At 36.7% G+C, this 21,161-nt stretch overlaps 1 protein-coding gene across 3 annotated transcripts in view; it reads left to right on the forward strand.

Moving 5' to 3' along the window:
- Positions 1-21,161, forward strand: part of LOC120541300 (paladin-like) — a 237,715-nt gene that overhangs the window by 105,249 nt on the left and 111,305 nt on the right. For all 3 annotated transcript variants that reach the window (XM_039772806.1, XM_039772813.1, XM_039772797.1), the window contains exons 2-5: positions 17,001-17,198; positions 17,478-17,580; positions 18,737-18,916; positions 19,049-19,213. In XM_039772806.1, coding sequence (XP_039628740.1) covers positions 17,014-17,198; positions 17,478-17,580; positions 18,737-18,916; positions 19,049-19,213 — 633 coding nt within the window. In that variant the 5' untranslated portion in view covers positions 17,001-17,013. The remainder of the gene's footprint in view (positions 1-17,000; positions 17,199-17,477; positions 17,581-18,736; positions 18,917-19,048; positions 19,214-21,161) is intronic.

Consider the following 21,161-nt stretch of genomic DNA (forward strand, 5'->3'; position numbering starts at 1 on the left):
TAGCTTACATCTGCAACCACTACTTATTTTGTTACCATTTTTATATTCTGATGGTGATTCTTATCTAGCCGTCTTCACATGTATAAGATGTGTAATGCTGTAAAAGTTCAGAAAGCTTCTCCTGCTGTGGTTTTTGACACTGGCTGGTTGATCACTTGGATCTGTTTGTCTTTGACAAGTGAGCATGGACTGGTTCACATGCTGAACCATCTGCACTAATGGAAGAAATTTGTCTTTTCTTCTGCAGACTTCATAGTGACAAAACAGCTGAGGTCAGGAAGCTGAGGCTAATCTTTAAACTTTAGAGGAAAGAACAGTTCCCGTTTATTTTGAATGGCAGAGCAGTCTTTCCTGTGGCAAGTCAACTAAAATGTTTTCCAAATTATTTGCTGCTTATAACTCATAGAAATTGCATAGCTTTGAAATATTTCTACTGCTTTAATTGCAGTGAAAAGCGTGTAAAGTTAAATGAAATATCTTGAATAGTTTTGTATTGTATTGTATTGTATTGTATTACAGTTCTCAGCAATCATTAACTTCATTTTGCCAGTACACTTTTTTTATGTACAGTAGGCAAAATAAATATGTCCAATGAGTGATCTAAGTCAACCAGAAGTTTATTTTTTACACAGTTCAGGGATCTGATTAATCATTATCATCATAATAACAAAAATTGTGCATTTGATGTACAATATGTAGCACCTTTCCAATGCTCAAAGCACTTAACAGAAATGCGAAATGAAGAACAGGCCATATATTATATTGGAAGCAAATACTATCTACATAAACACTCAGTGTACAGGAAACTCATGCCTGAATTAAAATGAGAGACAGTACACCTAAATAAAAATACCAAATATATCTAATACTAAAAGAAAACCCTAGCAAATAAAATCATTTGTGATATAAATGCAAATCATGAGCACCTGTAAGTTAAATGCCCCTTTGAACAAATGAGTTTTAAGTTGTTTTTTTAATTATATGAATTGAGTCAGCTGATCTAATTAATTTAGGGTGATTGTTCCAAAGTCTGGACGCTATAGAGCTGAAGGCTATGTCACCCATAAGTCACAGGTTAGAGTGGCGCACAACCAGACTGGCAGAATCAGTGGACATTAATGGGTGAACATGACCTTAAAAATATAGAAAGTTACTGAAACAGTCCGGTACAAGGCTATTTAAAGCTGTAAAGGTTCTTACTAGATCTTTATATTCATTTCTATTAAACACAGGAAGCCACTGAAGCCAGAGGTGGATGGGTGTTATCTGCCTGCTGTTCAGGGCATGTGTAAGAGTTTTGAACCAACTGAAGTTGTGGTAAAAGATTAGCAAGGTCACCTGCCAGTATGGAATTATAGTAGTCAGTGCTGGATGTGAGAAGTTTCTCAGCATTAGAAAAGGAGAGGAATGAGTAACATGGGAAATGCTATGGGGTTGGAAGTAAGAACATTTCATAATGTGCTTTATATGGATTGAATAATAAAGAGAGGAATCCAAAATGACACCAAGATTTCTAGCAGAAGAAGGAGGTCCAATTACGTAATCACTGAGAATGATTGGAAAAGCTACAACATACTCAAGAACTTTAGACAGAAAAGTTAAATGAGAGATGGGCTGAAAATTGTTCAGATTGTCAGCATCAAGACATTGATGCTTTTTTAATGCTGGATTTACAGAAGCGATTTCCACTGTAGCCAGCACAGTGCTAGTATCAAGGGATGTATTTATTATGGATGTAATAACATTCAGGATCATGATATGAATGCAGAATTTGAGAAGTGCATTGGGGATGGAGTTCATTGCTTATGTAGTAGGACTCATCTTACAGAACAGGTCAGTAGTAAGTGGAGATGGAAGACATGGAAAAATATATAAAGAGGATGGAATTGCAGTAGTTGAATTATTTAAGTTTGTAATTTTATCATGGAAAAATCATAGAAATTGTTCACAGTCTTCAGTGGAAAAAATGATTGAGCCAGATGGAAATTGAAATAGCTCATTAACCACAGAGATCAAAGTCCTTGGGTTATCTTGACCATTTTCTGTTATTCTGTCACAGTGTGCATTCTTGGCTACAGTTAGTGCGTCACTGTACGTCCATTGATGACTGGAGAAAGCTGGGCCATGCACAGTGAGGCCAGGATTACGTAACCCACCAGTATTGGATACAAGACAGGAATCAACCCTGGATGGGGTTACCGCCCTCTGTAGATCTTACTCACGCATATACAGGCACTCAGTATTAGAGGACCAATTAACATTTTTTTCAACTTATGTATAATTGCACACAGATTCCTGTTTTACTATATGGTTGAGAGACATGGATGTGTTCCAGTGACCTGAGATGAAAACTAGGGCTCCTTTAGTACTGTGTCTCTCTGGAGAATCCTTGGGTATCATTGGTTTGACTTTATGTCGAATGAGCAGTTTGTCATGGAGTCCCAAATGAGCCACATTACTTGTGTTGTGAGAGAGCTTCAGCTATGGCACTGTGGCCATGTGGTGTGATTCCCTGAGGGTGAGCCGGCTCACAGGATCCTCATTGTTGGGGCGCCCACATAAAACATGGCTGTTGCAGGTAGATTGTCATTTCTGGGGAGTGGGACTGGACCACATGTCAGTCTCAGCGGTTGCCAACCAGGATCCTGAGCTGTTTCATCATGTGGTGGATGTGGCAACATGCTGTACAAGTGCATGCTCCCCAACCTGACCTGTATAATTCATTATCTTTACCCAGAAATTTGTACACTGGAAATCTGTTGAAAATTTTTGGAATTTTTGAAACTGTCCACTGGCTATGAATTCAACTGTAGTTAAAGTATTAAAACTTACCTTGGAAATTGAGACTGTTGATAATTGTTTTTCCAGTATGAGAATTTGGGCCTGCCAAAATCTCCAACTAGTCTGCACATCCCATATTCACAAGTTCCACTTTTGTTTGTGGTTGGCATTTCTCACTTGGTAGAAATGGCCTTCACTTTGTTTCAGTGTAGCCTTGTGTTGTTTTCTGATGATACAGTGCATCCGGAAAGTATTCACAGCGCATCACTTTTTTCACATTTTGTTATGTGACAGCCTTATTGCAAAATGGATTAATATAATTTTTTTCCTCAGAATTCTACACACAACACCCCATAATGACAATGTGAAAAAAGTTTACTTGAGGTTTTTGCAAATTTATTACAAATAAAAAAACTGAGAAATCACATATACATAAGTATTCACAGCCTTTGCTCAATACTTTGTTGATGCACCGTTGGCAGCAATTACAGCCTGAAGTCTTTTTGAATATGATGCCACAAGCTTGGCACACCTATCCTTGGCCAGTTTCCCCCATTCCTCTTTGCAGCACCTCTCAAGCTCCATCAAGTTGGATGGGAAGCATCGGTGCACAGCCATTTTAAGATCTCTCCAGAGATGTTCAATCGAATTCAAGTCTGGGCTCTGGCTGGGCCACTCAATGACATTCACAGAGTTGTCCTGAAGCCTCTCCTTTGATATCTAGGCTGTGTGCTTAGGGTCATTGTCCTGCTGAAAGATGAACCATCACTCCGCCTGAGGTCAAGAGCGCTCTGGAGCAGGTTTCCATCCAGGATGTCTTTGTACATTGCTGCAGTCATCCTTCTCTTTATCCTGACTAGTCTCCTAGTTCCTGCCGCTGAAAAACATCCCCACAGCATGATGCTGCCACCACCATGTTTCACTGTGCTGCACTGTGAATATTTTCTGGATGCACTGTATATGACCCATCTTTCAATTGTGAATGTTTCAACAATGTGACACAGTGGGTAGAGTTGCTGCCTCACCATTAGGGGACCCGGGTTCGCTTCCCGGGTCCTCCCTGCGTGGAGTTTGCTTGTTCTCCCCGTGTCTGCGTGGATTTCCTCTGGGTGCTCCGGTTTCGGGTGCAGGCGATTGCCGATTCTACATTGTCCCTAGTGTGTGCTTGGTGTGTGGGTGTGTGTGTGCGCGCCCTGCCTGGGGTTGGTTTGTTGGCTGGGATGGCTCCAGCAGACCCTGTGGTTAGGATATAGTGGGTTGGATGATGGATGGATGAATGTTTCAACATTGCCCTTAAGCACCAAGGTTTAGTGAATAAGGCACTAGATAATAAAGATTATAGTTAATAATAATAATAATAATAGATTTTATTTATAACACACTTTCCATTGACAAAATCTCAAAGTGCTACAACAAGAGCAATAACCACAAAGTTTAAAAAGTTTAAAAGACTAGATTAGATGTACAATCTCAGCAGTTATATGCTTTCCTAAATAAAAAAGTCTTCAAATTTGCTTTAAAAGTGTCCAGGTTTTGTGTAGTTCTCAGTTCAGCAGGGAGCTGATTCCAGAGCTGTGGGGCAGCAGAGCAAAAAGCTCGATCCCCCATAGTACGGAGCTTAGTAAGGGGAGTCTGAAGCTGCATGCTGCGAGATGATCTGAGGATCCGATTGGAAGTTTGTAAGTGAATCAAATCTTGAAGGTAAGAAGGTGCCTGGCCATAGATACGTTTATGGGTTAATAGAAGAATTTTGTACTCAATCCGGGAGGAAACAGGGAGCCAATGAATTGATTTGAGGATGAGAGTAATATGTTCAAATTTCCTTACTCTTAGTAGGATTCTTGCAGCACTGTTTTGGATATATTGAAGCTTTTGTATGTCCTTGGTATGAATACCCGCAAAAAGTCCATTGCAGTAGTCCAGCCTTGAGGAGATAAAGGCATGGACAGGTTTCTCTGCATCTGGGAGGGTTAAGAGGGGGTGGAGTTTGGAGATTTTTCGTAATTGGTAAAACGATGCCTTACACACATGTTTTATGTGGTCACTGAAGGTCAACTGTGGATCAAACCGAACCCCCAGATTAGTGACTGAGGAAGAAAGAGTAATGACCTGGCTGTCAAAAGTGAACTGGAGTATTGGAAAAGAATGAATCTGGTGGGGGGTGCCAACAAGGAATCCCTCAGTTTTATTGCTATTCAGCTGTAGAAAATTGCTGTTCTTCCAAGCCTTTTTCTCCTCCAGGCATGTAGTAAGGTGTAATGTGGCCTCTGAAGGGTTTGAGGCAGTTTTAATGTAGAGCTGCGTGTCGTCGGCATAACAATGAAAAGATAGTCCGTGTCTGGCAATGACATGCCCAAGAGGTAACATATAGATGGTGAACAGGATAGGACCGAGAACTGACCCCTGCGGGACCCCACATAAGACAGTGGACAATCTGGAGGAATAATCTCCCAATGAGACCTGTTCAGTCCTGCCAGACTGGTAGGACTGGAACCACCGTAATGCAGTTCCCGAGAGTCCAGCTGTGTGATGAAGACGATCCAGGAGGATGGAATGATCGACTGTTTCGAAGGCCGCTGACAAGTCCAGAAGAATAAGCAGGGATGGTGAGCTTGCATCAGCTGCCATCAGTAGATCGTTTGTCACCCTGAGCAGTGCTGTTTCCGTGCTGTGGGCTGAACGAAAACCTGACTGGAACTTTTCAAACAGGTTATTACATGTAAGATGACTCTGGAGTTGAAGGGCAACTGTCTTTTCTATAATCTTTGACAAAAACGTCAGGTTTGAGATTGGCCTGTAGTTTGCAAGAACCTCAGGATCTAATGAGGGCTTCTTCAGCAGTGGGCGAATGAGAGATGGTGGCATATGGCCAGTTTGTAGCGAGAGATTGGCTAACTTTGTAATAGTTGGACTGACAATGGGGATAAATGACTTAAGCAGAACTGTCGGAATAGGATCCAATGTGCAGGATGATGGTTTCATTCCTTGCACAATTCCACCAATGTAGCTGCTGGAAACCTCCGTGAAATGTGGGAAAGATGGCATATTCCCAGTTGATGGATTTGAAGCAGGCATAGGCGGAGCATATGGTCCAGGCATTAAGGAGTGAATGTTATAGATTTTTGATCTAAAAAACTCAATAAAGCTGTTACAATGCTCCTTAGTAACTGGCGTTTGTGAAAGATGGCTGCTGTGGTTCCATAAGTTGATTTATTGTAGTAAACAACTGCTTTGAGTTTCCTATATTTTTATTTACCTGATTTGAATAAAATTGGCCTTGCACATCTTTTAGGGACTTGGAATAGGCCTTTTGATGGTCACGAAATGCAAGCTTATGGTCAGTGAGTCCAGTTTTCCTATAGTTGCCTGTTCAGTTACCACCCCTTGCGCCCTGTGTAACCATGCCCAGTCTCCATTTGTTAGTAAATAAATAAACAGTTGCACTGTATCTTAAGTCACTGTAAATACAGCTGTCAGCCAAATATTCAATAATGGTAACACATCCAATATAAATACTGTATAACTAGGTCTCCTTTTGGTGCTCTTAGTCTATACAGTAGGCCTGATAAAATTATTTGTTTTTCTTTGTGGTCAGGTGGGTGGAGGCACAGATGGCAAGTATTTTTAGGAAAACAAAACACTTCCTGCAACATATTTAAAATAAAGTTAAAGGAGCTTTTTTCTGTTATAATATTTTGATCTAACAAGAATAGTTATTGGTAAGTATTTCAAACTATGAGGTGTTCTGTGGTTTTCAACAATGAAGATTTTATCTGTTCTTGTAGCCCATTTTCTTATTACACATTACATTGCAGGGAGGTCTGTATCTGTGATTGTGGGTGTGACTGTTTTGAACTTGGCTCAAAAGTTATCTTGAAAATTCTTCCTGCACCTCTTATGGAACTACATATGCCCTGTAATTTGCCCTGAAAGCTGAGCCAAGAGCACTTTATATATAAATAAATGTGTACTGTGTATATGTGCGTATATATATATATATATATATATATATATATATATATGTATGTGTATATATATATATATATATATATATATATATATATATATATATATATATATATATATATATATATATATATATATATATGTGTGTCCTGCGGTGGGTTGGCACCCTGCCCAGGATTGGTTCCTGCCTTGTGCCCTGTGTTGGCTGGGATTGGCTCTAGCAGACCCCCGTGACCCTGTATTTGGATTCAGCGGGTTAGAAAATGGATGGATGGATATATATATATATATATATATATATATATATATATATATATATATATATATATATATATATATATATATATATATATATATATATATCTGTATATATATATATATATATATATATATATATATATATATATATATATATATATATATATAGTATATATATATATATACATATATATATATAGTATATATATATATATTTATATATATATGTGTGTGTATATGTATATATATGTATGTACATATGATATATAAAGAACTTATATAGTAATTTTAAAAAGACTTACTCTGGGAGTGAATAATTATGCTACTAATTATTTGTTCTTTTTAATTTTTAATTAATTTACTTTTTGTTTTCCATTGTAAAAAATCTCAGTTACAGTACATACATTATTGTCCCATGCTTTAACACAATAGAATATAGAAAAAAACCTGATGGGCTTCAATATGTTACATTCAATGCTGTATGTGTTGAAATATTAAAAAATGAATTAAATAAACTAATTCATCTAAAATAAAACAAGATCATTTTGGCTTCACTTTACTGAATTTACAGGACTTATCAAATGAAAGATAAAGAACTTTGCACTGTAAGGTTACACAGTATGGAAATTTTATTTGAATTACTGATGACTTCTGTTTTTAGAAAAGGGGTAGATGGAAAGATATGTTCATCATTTCTCCTGATAAAAATGGTTTATTCTTCCAATTCCAAAATTCCTGCATCGAATGAGCAGCTGTTATATTGAAGCAGTAAATAAAAAAAAAAACAGCCAGACTGCATACTATGGTATTTGTTCAAAAAAAAATTTCCTCTTGGTATTGTCACACATGCTTTGGTGGTAAACTTGATCTTATGCTATTATTTTCTGGAGTAGTCTTGCAGTAGAGCTACTTAAAAATATTCTCTTTCTTTACCAGGGTCAGCTCCTTAAAGTGTAGAGGATCACAGCTCACCTTGGCCAGTTTTACATTTGTGTTAGGGGGGAGAAGTTGTGGTTGGTAAGAGAAATTGTACTGGAGAATAAGGAGCATTTGCATCCTTCCGCATATTAGTAATACTATAGACAGATGTATCCTGCAGCTACTAGAGCCTTCCTCCTAGATGATAAAAATTATTTTTAGTTCTTTTGTTTTCTGACTGTTTATTCAAAGTTGGCAGTCTGCTGAAATCTGAATATGGAGTGTGAGTGACATTTGTACAATGCCACATGCTGTTTTTATATTCTGCCTTATAAGGATTTCTTTCTGCAAAGTGTTCATTTTTTTTTTTTTCATTTTAATGCAAAGCCCTAGACCAGAGCATCTTCAGTTTCTTAATTGCTGATGTAGTTTTTTGAAGTAAATGTAATGCAACTTTTCACATTAAAGGATAATTTTTTTCATTTTTCAAGTCAAAGTTATTTCGACATAATCAAGGTGTGTGTTAATTTGCCACTGGAAATTATGTTTTAAAATGAAAGGGCAGCAGTCCAAGTGTAGAAGAAAAGCTTTACAGCTTTCCAAATACTGTATGTGCACTTTGATGTGACACTTTTTTTTTTCTAGTAATACAAAGTCTGCGTTTCTGAGCTATGTTTATGACAATAAAAGGAGACTGAAAATAATATAGCTTATCACTTTCCACTACTTTTCCTGCTCTGTGTGCCTGTCTGTTCAAAAGCAGCTGTCATTGGTAGAGTTTCCACATAAGTAAGTAAGTAAAACAGTGAGTTATCTGCAGCCTCTCCATGGCTTCAAGGTACATAATTTCTTCCTTTCCTATCTTTTTGCTCTCATCGTCAGTCTTTTGGAGCTTGTTTAGATTTAAGCTATGATCTCAAGGAGATGAAAGAAGGATAATATGATTGGGAAACAGACCAAATGTGACTGAAGCAGGCAGTGATCTGCAACTTGACACAAGTTGACCACAAATACCAAAGTCGTAATGAATGTAGCATTTAAATGTCCTAGAACTAAAGTTTTATTTGAAGCATGTTTTAGTTTCTTATAATATTTAGGAATGTTCCAAAATGCACAACTGAACAGGGACAAAGTCAGGGATAAGCAAAAAGTCGAAATACCAGAGAGAAGACTATGGAACTGGTTTTAAAAAGCCCAATGCAGAGAAGTTTGGATATAGCAAGGACAAAGTGGTCCTATTGCTCTCTAGATTTGTTTTCACCTAACTATACTACAGAAGATGTTTGTTTTGTTTTTTGAATCCATGAATAAAGTACTTGCAACACTGTGTGTAAGGCACTTTTGAATAAGGAGTTTATGGTAAATTTATGCTAAATGGTAACGTTCTGATCACAATACTAGCAACAAATACCATCAGCATAAACATCACCATGATGGCCATGCAAAATTAGAACAAAATAGTGATGTCAACAAGGAAAACAAACAGCAAGGTAGTGTTGTAGTGACATGACCATCATAATGATATATTAAAAGGTACATAAACATCAGCATAAAATGAATCTATGGAAGGTGCAAAAGCAGTAAATGGAGGTGCCAAAACTCAGTCTAGAAAGATATGGTTCAGCGGGGAGGCTAATCTCCACTTCATAATCTGGCACATTGATGGCATAAAATGACAGCATATGGCTTGGAAGTCACTTCTTCAGCTGAGGCTAACTGTGGATAACAGCATAAAATCCTAGACTGTGATGTCTGTGTGTAGAAACCAAACAAGTAATTTGACTGTTTATGCTTAAGGCAGGAGCAGGACATTTCATGAACAACAGTAAGATATTAACAGAGAGGTATACTCTGGTCCACTTTAGTGCATGAACACCTTGTTATAACTAAATAAAAGATAAAATGTATCTTTGGAGGAAAAGATGTGTCAGGTACACAAGCAGCATTCGACTACCGTGAAAGTGAAAAACTCACCTGACGAGTTATTCTTCCCCTTATTCTTAACAAGTAACAAGTTAGAAAATACATGCATGGCGTAACATTCTGGTGCAAACAGGGAGTTAACTATTTTTGATTGTTGGAGCATTTTTAGATTTATTTGCATATAATGTGATTGCCGTGTCTGGCTGTCCATCTTTTTGCATTAAACAACTCTGTTCCTAGTGGACAGATTTCTGAAGATCTATTTGGACTTTGTTTTAAATACATGATATTGGAAAATTTTATTAAAACACTTTCAACTTTCAAAACAGTTAAGTCTGAGAATGTACCTGAATGTTAAGCCATGCATACTTCTTAATTTTTGGTTGTTTTCTTCATCAAAAACAGAGGTTTGCCATTTTTGTTTATTAAATATTTTTTTAAGGATAACATGCTTGATGGAGACTCAAAATCCATCCCTTTGCACACTTCCAAAAGAACAGGTGGGTTTACTTCCATGCTTGCAGCTCTGAATGCATATAAGTAACTTGTTTTGGGGATCAAATGGCATCAGACGTACAAAAGATGAAAATGTACAAGTTGAAATTACACATGTACTGAATGAGTAAATTAATCCATAATCTAGGTCTTACAAACATTTGTATTCAAGATAACACAACAAAAGACAAGCTTTCTTGAGAAATATCCTTGAAGGAAGTAAATTGGTCTACTGGGATCAGAGTTGTTTTGTGCAAACAGAAAGATGGACAGTCAGACAGACAGAAAATGAATTCTCATTTTATGGGATGTACCTAACAAACTGGACATGAACGAAGATGCATAAATGTAAGTACTTGACACTTACTTGACTGACATGTCTGATTGTGTTTGTGTTAAACTGGTTGTCTATGCACTGCTGAGTAATCAAGATTACTGTTAAAATTTTTACTGTATGTTTGTGTTGATGATTAATTTGTCTGATTTCACAAAACACAAGTCCAGTCCAGTCCTTCTTGGAGTGCCCACTTTCACCCTCTGTTATCCAAAGGGTAGTGGAGTCTTCCAGTGTTAAATTCCATCATCCTCAAGGTGCAAATTGTGAATGAATTGTTTGAAGATGAAGACAGCAATATAATCCATATAACATGACCATTACATTCCCCTGTTCTCAATACAAATGAACTCTTGTTGAAGATTTTGAACACAGCCTTCATGAAAATACCAAATTTAGACTGTACTTTAAAAACTGCTCATGTGTCTGTGTGTCACTCTGGTTGCAGTGCCATATGCCATTTGGAATTTGTAGAAGCAATGCTAATGTTTTTGATGTACCATCTGTTGGAATAAAAATGTCATGTATTTTATTAATCCACTAGACATTAAACCTGTTACAATAACGGGCGCTAGAACAGTAGTGCATAAACATTAGATATTCTCTGACAGTAATACTGGCTTTGATGTCCGTAATATGCCTTTAATTTTCTGTCACAACAGTTGGCAATCAGCAGAGTCTCACCAACAACTGATGTAATGTGAGGCATGCAGCTGATAATCGTGCCTGTGGCATCTCCCCAGCAAGTAATTTAATGTGTGGCATGCAGCAGCTGATGTAGCCTGTGGCGTCTCCCAAGCCAGTAGTGTTCAGCTCCGCAGCAAGTATTTGAATCCGTGCTGGCGTGCAGCTGATTACTGTATGTCTTGTTTCCCCAGCAACTGATTTTATGTGCGCGGCCGTTACTACCCATCCAGCACTCTCCCCAGCAATGATGTCCTTTATTTGCTTATCATGCGCAGCCACGGCTAGGCCATTCACTGTGTGCCCAGCTTCCAGTGTGTGTACGTCCACGGTGACGTGTGCGGCGCTGCCCCGCGCATGCGCACTTCACCAGAAGACACACACACACGGACACCCTGGACGCACACAGGGGTTTTATTAAAGAGGATGCATTGCAAAGTATATTCCAATAGACAGTGCACTGCAAATGTTAATGTTAAATATACTGAGGACTACAGTACATTGACTATTTAGATTCAACCCGTCTTAGATGGGCAACAGAGCTAGTGATATATACTATATATGGGTAGTGTTAGCAAGTTCTATGTTGTTTTATTATTTAACATTATTATTTGCTTAAACCAAGACAAATAAATGAAAAATGGTTAACTAAATGGTACCATCCTGTTCTTATGATTGGACTAGGCCTGAACTTCAATCCTGGCCTGAGTATGTCCTGTATGTATTAAGTTTGCACTTTATGATTGAGTCTTTACAAGTTTTTCTCTGGGTACTCAACTTTTCCTTCTGCATCACAAAAACATGCTTGTCAGGTTCATTAGATTTGAACCGAAGAGTGAGTAGCTGTGATTCAGTAGCATTAACCACTGTATCACTATGCTGCTCCAAGAGAAAAATTACACATATTTACAATGTGAAATATAATAAATCTTAAACTTTTTAAATTTAAAATTTGCTGATTAAACATGTAATTCAATAACAATAGACATCAGTTTGTATTTAATGTGTGGAGTTTTCTTCATTGAGTCCTTAAACTTAACTGAAGTATACTAAAGCATGATAAGAATTTTCAGATTTTCAACTGTTTACTGCTTAAAGGCACATGGATTAATACATAAGCTGGAAAACTAATAAGAAGCCAAAGTACAATACAATGCAATACAGTTTGTTTTTGTATAACCCAAAATCACACAAAGAGTGCCGCAATGGGTTTTACCTGGCCCTGCCTCTTGACAGCCCCCCAGCCTTGACTCTCTAAGAAGACAAGGAAAAAACTCCCAAAAAAAAAAAAACCTAGTTCGGAAAAAAAAATGGAAGAAACCTTGGGAAAGGCAGTTCAAAGAGAGACCCCATTCGAGGTAGGTTGAGCGTGTAGTGGGTGTCAAAGAGAAGGGGGTCGATACAATACAATACACAGAACAAAACACAAGTAATCCTCAATACAGTATAACAGTAAATTAAAAATATTACAGAGTACAGAGCAGAATTTAACAGTAGATGATATCACATATCACGTATGATTTGGATTTGGAGACCTCAGCCATCAAGCTGCCTCCTCCAATTCCATTCCTCAGCTGGGATAGCACTGGGCGAGCCAATCCAATGAAAGGACCCCTCTACCTGATGATTCCTGTGATCCTAACTCAGAGATGACTTTACCTTAGGCAGGCAAAACCACTTGGCAGGTGGGCAGTGGCACCAAGTGCCACATTTGAGTACTGAGAAGAGAAACAGAATAGGTGAGGGTTAGTAGCAAATTATAACTATCATGTTACTTATGTTTTATTGCTAATGATCAACAACAGTGATACAGTCTGTACAGTTAGTCAGCAGCTCTAGTCAGGATATGCTAAACTGAAGTAGTGAGTCTTCAGCTGGGATTTGAAAGATGAGACCGAAGGGGCATCTCTTATAGTAGCAGGCAGACCATTCCACCGTTTAGGGTCCCTGTAACTAAAAGCTCGACCTCCCACTGTTATTTTATTAATCCTTGGAATCATAAGCAGACCAGCATCTTGAGATCTTAAAAGTACGCTCTGGTTTGTAAGTCATGATAAGTTCAGACAAGTAAGTCGGACCTTGGCCATTAGAGGATCTATATTTTAAAAAGGAGGATATTGAAATCTACCCTAAACTTAACCTGGAGCTAGTGTAAGGATTTAAGAACTGGAGTTATGTTTTTGTATTTTCTTGTTCTTGTAATAATTCTTGCAGCAGCATTTTGGATTAACTGAAGGCTGTATAAAAAACAGTTTGAACATCCAGTGAACACAGCATTGCAGTAGTTAATCCTGCTAGAAATAAATGCAGAAAAAGCGCCTTAATTTCCCAATATTTTTAAGATGGAAGAAATATGATTTGGACAACTTTGTAATGTGCGCTTTAAATGACATGCTATCGGTGTCATTCCCTCCAATAATTAACATGCCTGTTTTATCGGTGTTTAAAGATAGGTAGTTCTCATCCGTCCACTCCTTTAATTCATTAACACAACTAATTAAAGACAACATTGGAGAAACTTCATTTGATCTAAAAGAAAGGTATAACTGGGTTTCATCTGCATACAAATGAAAATTAACATTATGTTTTCTAATGAGAGATCCCAGTGGAAGCATGTAAAATTAAAACAGAAGCCCTCACTCACTGACTGACTGACTCACTCACTCACTAATCACTAATTCTCCAACTTCCCGTGTAGGTAGACGGCTGAAATTTGGCAGGCTCATTCCTTACAGCTTACTTAAAAAACGTAAGCAGGTTTCATTTCGAAATTCTACACGTAACTGTCATAACGGTCGACAACGTCCGCCATGTTGAACCTTCTTATTTATGGCCCCATCTTCACGAAATTTGGTAGGCTGCTTCCCTGCACTAACCGAAACAAATGTACATACTTATTTCGGTGGTATGATGCCACTGTCGGCCGACATATTGAACTTTTCAACGGTCTTTGTTACTTATGGGCCCATCTTCAAGAAATTTGGTACACGGGTTCCCAACGCTAACTGAATCCTACTTATGTACATATATACGTCCATAGCCTGCAGCTCGGTCACCGTGTGAGGTGGCGTTGGGTCCCCCATCCCAACGCCTCCCACGTTGTTGGCTGCCTGCCTATATAAGGCCATCTGTTGCTCCGGTCTCTACATTCCCTTCCTTGCTTCGCCACGGGATTCACGTCTCTCTGCTGATAACTACAGCCTTTTTATTTAATCCATGGCTTCTCCGCTCTTTTATTGTTCGTTTATTACGTTTATAGTTATTGTGTAGGTATTTTAGACTTACTTTACATTGTTCAGGTACCCATTTCTTTTATCGTTCCAACCGTACCCCCATTAACATGTCTATCGAGGTGATCACCATCGATCAAAGAACTGTCACTTACCGAGTGGTTTCCATGCCTGGAGATGGCACCTGCCTTTTCCATTCTCATTGTTACATATTGCACTGCCATATCAGGCTCACTCTTGATATCCAGAGGAACATTGTGTCTTATGTATTGAATGACTGGGACAGGTTCAAGGTGTGGACTGATGATGGTACAGGAGATAATTATACTACACAGGAGCACTATAAGAGTGAAATGCTTAAGCCCTTCACCTATGGTTCTGCATGTGAGTTGATGGCTGCCGGTGAATTGTTCAGTTGTCGCTTTCAAGTGTACCGAAATGGCCAAATATTTTACACCTTTCGACAACTGCCAATGCCTCTTAAATATCTTAGATTCACAGGTGACGATTTAAGTAGTGGACACTTTGATGTTTATGAATGTTTAAACTCTCAAAAGCTGGATGTGAAGTTATCGATGAAACCGGTTGACTGATGACGAATGTCACTTCAACACAAGTCCTGCAAATATTGTCGTAATTGAAACTCAAACCGATTATGACAGCAGCAATCCAAGCTGTGAGATTTGAGACAAGATTACTTTTCACATGGCAAATTGTATGTTGCATGCTCAAGAGTAAGCTCAGCTCATAACTTGGTCATATTACAACCGGAGAGCCGAACTGACAATGTGGTATACAAAGAGATCCTTAATGAATAATTATTGTTATATTTTCCCTCAGTTTAAAAAGGTTTAATTTTCTTCTTAATAAAAATTTTAAGGCAGTACTTTGCCACTGCGAAGCGCGGGTATTTTGCTAGTCTATATTAAAAGCAGTAAGCATAAACCACACAAGTTACTTGTTTTTATCTTAAGTCTTTCGGATTGAACTTTTTAAAATTAATTATATTTAAATTAATCTGACATTATTTGTTTAGTGTTTAATTTTTAATTAAATTAAAAACAAATATTTATGGGTCAACTGTCTTTCTCCACTGTGAGAGAAAACGAGGTTTATACTGGGGAGTTACAAATCTGCCAATAATTTAAAATGCTGTTTTTGTTTACACATTTCCTACGAACGTTTTTGAAAATGTAGATTAAGAACTCTGAATAGCTAAGAAGTGTTAGTTTATAACATACAGTAATGGATTATGATTTGAACTGTTGATATTTTTCACATCTCTTTATTTAGCTATTGAAGAATATTGTGATATGGAACAGTCTTTATGAATAACTTCACATTTGATATGTTTTCTGAGCTGTTTTGATTTTCGTTTTTTTTACTGTAAGTTTGATGTTATCAATGCAGTTAGTTCACATTATAATTTCATAAGTCTGTTTTCTTGTAAGTTTTACATCTGGTTAATTTTATTTTAAATATTAACTCCTTGACCATTACATGTAATGTTGTTTATTTCATTTTTTTGAGTTCATCTGAAGTACAACGCAAATATAGTTCTGTAGAATTAATATGTAGTAATATCCTGACATTTGAGCAAAGTTATGTTTCAAATAAGCCAGTCTAGCAATAATAGCACTTTAAATAAAGATTACAATTATGTATGTAAAAATTCATGTTCTCTGAATAATACTTTTAATTCATTGCGTTAATACAATGGACACAGAGAGTCAATGCTTTTCTTGTTCTTAGAAGACTGAGTGTAACGTCTGGCTAGATATGTGATCCTGCTATTTTTTAGTGTCTATGCTGCTTTACTGTATTATGAAAAGCCAGTCGTACTTTTTTTTAGCTTTGGCACATCTTAAAAAAGCAAGAGTGATTAAAAAAATGGAAGATGGTGTTCTGGCCAGACAATTTTCACTCCGAACAGCACAATACAAAAAGTGATACCTTGTTTTGCAAACTGACCCTGCAATTCTTGCATTGTATCTGCACCACATGTGGAATTCTAACAGTGACAACAGAGTTTATGCCAGTTCAGAAAAAAATGTGATCAACGTTTAGCATTTTATTATGCCTACACTGCAAAAATGTTATGAATGTTAAAAGAAAAAAGTATTTGGCATATGTCAATAGAAACACAGAAGCAAATTTCTTTATCACAAGTTTTCAAAAAACAATTATGCTGACCCTCTGTTTCTTGTTAATGGCATCGGTCTGATGCATATGTATAGTGAATATTCACCCAGAGCTTATATGCTCACTTGATATCCTTGATGGTGTTCCATATTTCATATTTGCTTTGTTCTTTATTCTTATGGTACATTATTTCTGTTTGAAGATGTTTGTTTTTCATGGGCTCTCTCCTCCTCCATGCCACCATTAATTACATATAATATTCTTTGCAGCTCTGTGTGGATTATGGGTACAACTGCTAGTGCAGCCCAGCAGATGGTCTCTGTAGCACCTCCATGTGAAATTGTCCATGGCAACGGGATGGCGGACAGTCGACGGTCACTGAGTGTTAACTCCTTTCAGACAGTCAACATTCACAATAACAAGGCCAAGTCCATTATTACCAACAAAGTTGCACCTGTAGTTATCACGTAAGTATTGGTAGAAAAAAGTAATTTCCGTGGCACTTTTTACATTTTTGTGCTTTGCAGATCATCCCTGGAAAAATGTTAAGCAACAGTATTAAAAATCGTTTTTTTCAAATGAGTGTGCATTCATAGTAATGTATTAATAATATGACAAAATTGTTTGTTTTGCTTTGTCTTTATATAATATAGAAGGTTAACTTATTGTAAAATTTGGATATTTGAAAATGGATTTTATTGTATGCAAAGTATTAGTCACCTTGACGTATCTCTTTTTAATTTTAGGTATAACTGTAGAGAAGAATTTCAGATCCATGATGATATCCTCAAAGCAAATTATACTGTTGGGCGAATTTCAGACAATATGCCTGAGCATTACCTTGTGCAGGTAATTGTGTTAAAGCAGTTAGTCGTGTTGACTGTCAATTCCATTATGCTTTATTAGTATCACAAAATCTTATCCTAAACATTGGATGACCTGTTGATACCAACTGTATAGTAATGTTATTTGAGTGTACTGTTTCCATATATGGTAAATAATACTAATTAAGGTGATTGAATAAGTTATAGTACCATCCTACTGCAATTCACTTAATGTATTTTAAAAAATTCCATGTTGCCCCTGTCTTTTTTGCTTAAACTGAAAATATTGAAGTCCTTCAGTCTTTTTAATTTGTGCCCCTCTGTTCTGGAAGCCGTTTTTTAGCTTGCCTCTAGACTTTTTATAGAGCTGATATATCCCTTTTTTTAATATGGCAACCAAAACTGCACAGATATAATGTGATGTGCAGTGACTATATATGGGATCAATACATTATTGTGAGTAAGAAATCCTAAAGAAAACACTTTAGAGCAAGACAACATTTATCTTTGATTCAGTAAACCTTTGTTTTACATATTGTCTTTTGTTGTGAATGACAACCCAAAGACATTCATTCTTACAAAACTGGAGTAGAGGAAGGTTGGTTGAAATGACTAAATATATCTGTGCAATGAAACAGTACCTTGAATTTTGCATAACTTGAAGTGTATGAGTAATCAGGAAAGGCTGTAAAGGCTGAATCATTTCAACATAATCTCTGTAAAGAGAACACAAAGATTATGCTAATAGTGGCCTTATATTACACAACATAGAAACATGTTTTGCTATAGTGAATTATTGAAAAGAGGTACATGAAAGAGGTACACCTTTCGAGATTTATACTTTACTCCATACTCCTTATGACTTGCTGTATAATTTTAGTACAGCCAGATAAGCCAATCTGAATTAAGTTTTGGAATCATCAGGACTTTTAGTATATTTACTGTGGGTATTTTGGGATGTTCCTTGTAAATATTTTTAGGGCTGGACAAACTTCATCAATAAGGTGCCTTTTACTAAATGTGGTTACATACTAATAAATAAAAAATACAGGATAATCTGTTGAAAGCAGTGCTAGTCTACAAATGAAATGTTTTATTTGAAATTTTAGTTTTTGTCATTAACATATTTTCTTAGCAACATGTACATAACTGAATATGCTCAACTTTTTTCTGATTATCAGGGACAGTATTTCATGGTGCAGGATGTGTACAGCAAAGCGGATGTTTTGAATACTACAGGGAGCTGTGGTGCCCCGAACTTCAGGCAAACTAAGGGCAGCTATCCTGTATTTGGAATGGGTCAAGCCAGCTTTAATGGCTTCAAGCAGGTTCTTCAGATGCTACAGTTGCAGGGTCACAAAGTTTGTGAACATTTTAACCTTTTTTTTTTGTTTTTATCTGTATGATCATTTACAGTACTTTATAGCATGTTTTGACCAGTCTATCTAAATATAACGTCTGTTCCTTTTCATTGAATTATTTTAAAATAACAGGAAATCATCTTCTTCTGCATTCGTGAGGAACCCATTTTATTTTTACATTCAGAAAACGATTTTGTGCCATATACTCCGAGGCGAAAGGAGAACCTGCATGAAAATTTGCATAGTCTGGGAAAAGATGTAAAAGTGGAGAACTTAGAAATAACCATCAGAAAGGAGGTGAGTGAATACCACTAATTAAGTTGAGAGAGATTTTATTTTCCCTGTTAAGTTGCTTTGAAAAAATTACTCCTCTTTACTCTATGAAGATGACGTGATAGCTCCTCGTGAATGCTGCTGCCCCATAACTTTGAATCAGTTTTGTCTGTTTTTTCCCCTCTGGATACTCCAGATTTTCTTTTAAGCAAAGAGGATTGCTTTTTGTTTACAGGCATTTCTATATTTATTGTATATGTTAGACCTGTGATAGACTAGTGTCTTATACAGAAAGTCTACTTGGTGGCTAATGGGTCTGGTTGTGTTTAATGAATAATGTAGATACAGGATATAATGAATGACAGTACACATTTCTGGATAATGCATGTAACATTGCTCTTTTTAATGGGATTAATATTTATTTAAATTACTATGCATCAAGCAGTGTTTATGAAATTATATTTTGAACTGTAGTGTGACTTTTTATTTATTAATGAGCCATTATTTCATTTTTTTAAATGAATGTCTTTTAGGAGACCTAAATGTTATTTTGTAGGATCGTAATTCTATATATGAATAGACTGTAATTCTGCACTTGGTTTTAAATTTGGTTGTACCTCCTCAGATTTAATGCTCATAATAGAAGATTTGTGTCTCTGGAAACATCTTGTGGTATCAGAAAAAAATCTATCTTTATTGAAGTTGTACATAATCTGTCACCAACTATAGTCATACTGTGTAAAATCAGTTTCTCAGAATTGCACCTTCAGCACGTGGGAGAAGCCAGTATGTAAATGTGATCAGCACAACCTACAAGCTGTAGTCACTGTAATAATAAATTACTATGAAGTAGATTTTGTGTACAGTATTACATTTTAACATTTTTTTACACAGTGTAATTAACTTTGTTTTTATAAATCATACTAAATGAGACACAAATAAGAATCACACATTTACAACATGAAATAATCTGTTTAATATTGGCCAATGCATATTTATTTCATGTATATTATACTAAAATGCTTAAACTGATACCATTATCACTGTATTGAAGCTTAATACTTAATTTTTACATGTAGCCTACCTTAACCCCCATATTCTGTTCTTGTTTGTTTCATTTTCGATGATTGCACACATTGTCCAAGTTTATATGACCCTCTGCCTTTCTTGACTTTATTTACTATTCATCAGACTGAAGCAGTGTTAACACTCTCCTCTAGAAACGTGGAATGTACCTCAAATGTCAACATGCTGTGCCAGTTCAGTAACTTCTCATTTTTCATCACTCAAGATGTCCAGATCATTCAGAGTTTTCTTTTTTCTTTTACGGAAAACATTCCAATCCACCTTTAAAGCATTTGCCAGTTCTTTGAATTGACTTCGCAAAGGACGCACTAAACATTCTTGAAGAAAATAGAAACACTGCTTAGGGGAACATATTTAAAGACCCATCTCTCCAGGCATTATCAATGCTGAAATCCTCCCATGGATAACTCTTTGTTGTTGCATAATTTGTATTACCTGTTGTCTCAGTATTGAAGTGACTGCATTATGTTTGCCTCACATGACAGTGGTACCTCAGAGGTAAGCATCACAATTTTCTTTAAATTCTATAGTCATTCATTGTCATTGCCATTGCATTAATTGACACCACAAGTTCAAACACAGCTTTTACTTCTCCAGCTCTCAGGGAGTCTGATATATTTTGAGAACTGATGATTAATTTCTTGAACTTCACAGCATAGAGGCAAAAAGCTCATTATCAATCAAGATTTTTATTTGCTCAGGGATGGATCTGTTCTTGTCAGTTTATTCATTAGATTTGCTCACTAATGGAAGTTCCAAACTTTTGACTGTATAAAGTTCTCACTGCATCAACATAACTTTTCTGCATTAAACATTGTTTTAAGTAATCAAGCTTTGACACACTCTCCTTTAACTTTCGCATCAGGGCAAACTTTGCACACCCATT

The sequence above is a fragment of the Polypterus senegalus genome, chromosome 1, assembly GCF_016835505.1.
Source record: "Polypterus senegalus isolate Bchr_013 chromosome 1, ASM1683550v1, whole genome shotgun sequence".
Lineage (NCBI taxonomy): Eukaryota > Metazoa > Chordata > Cladistia > Polypteriformes > Polypteridae > Polypterus > Polypterus senegalus.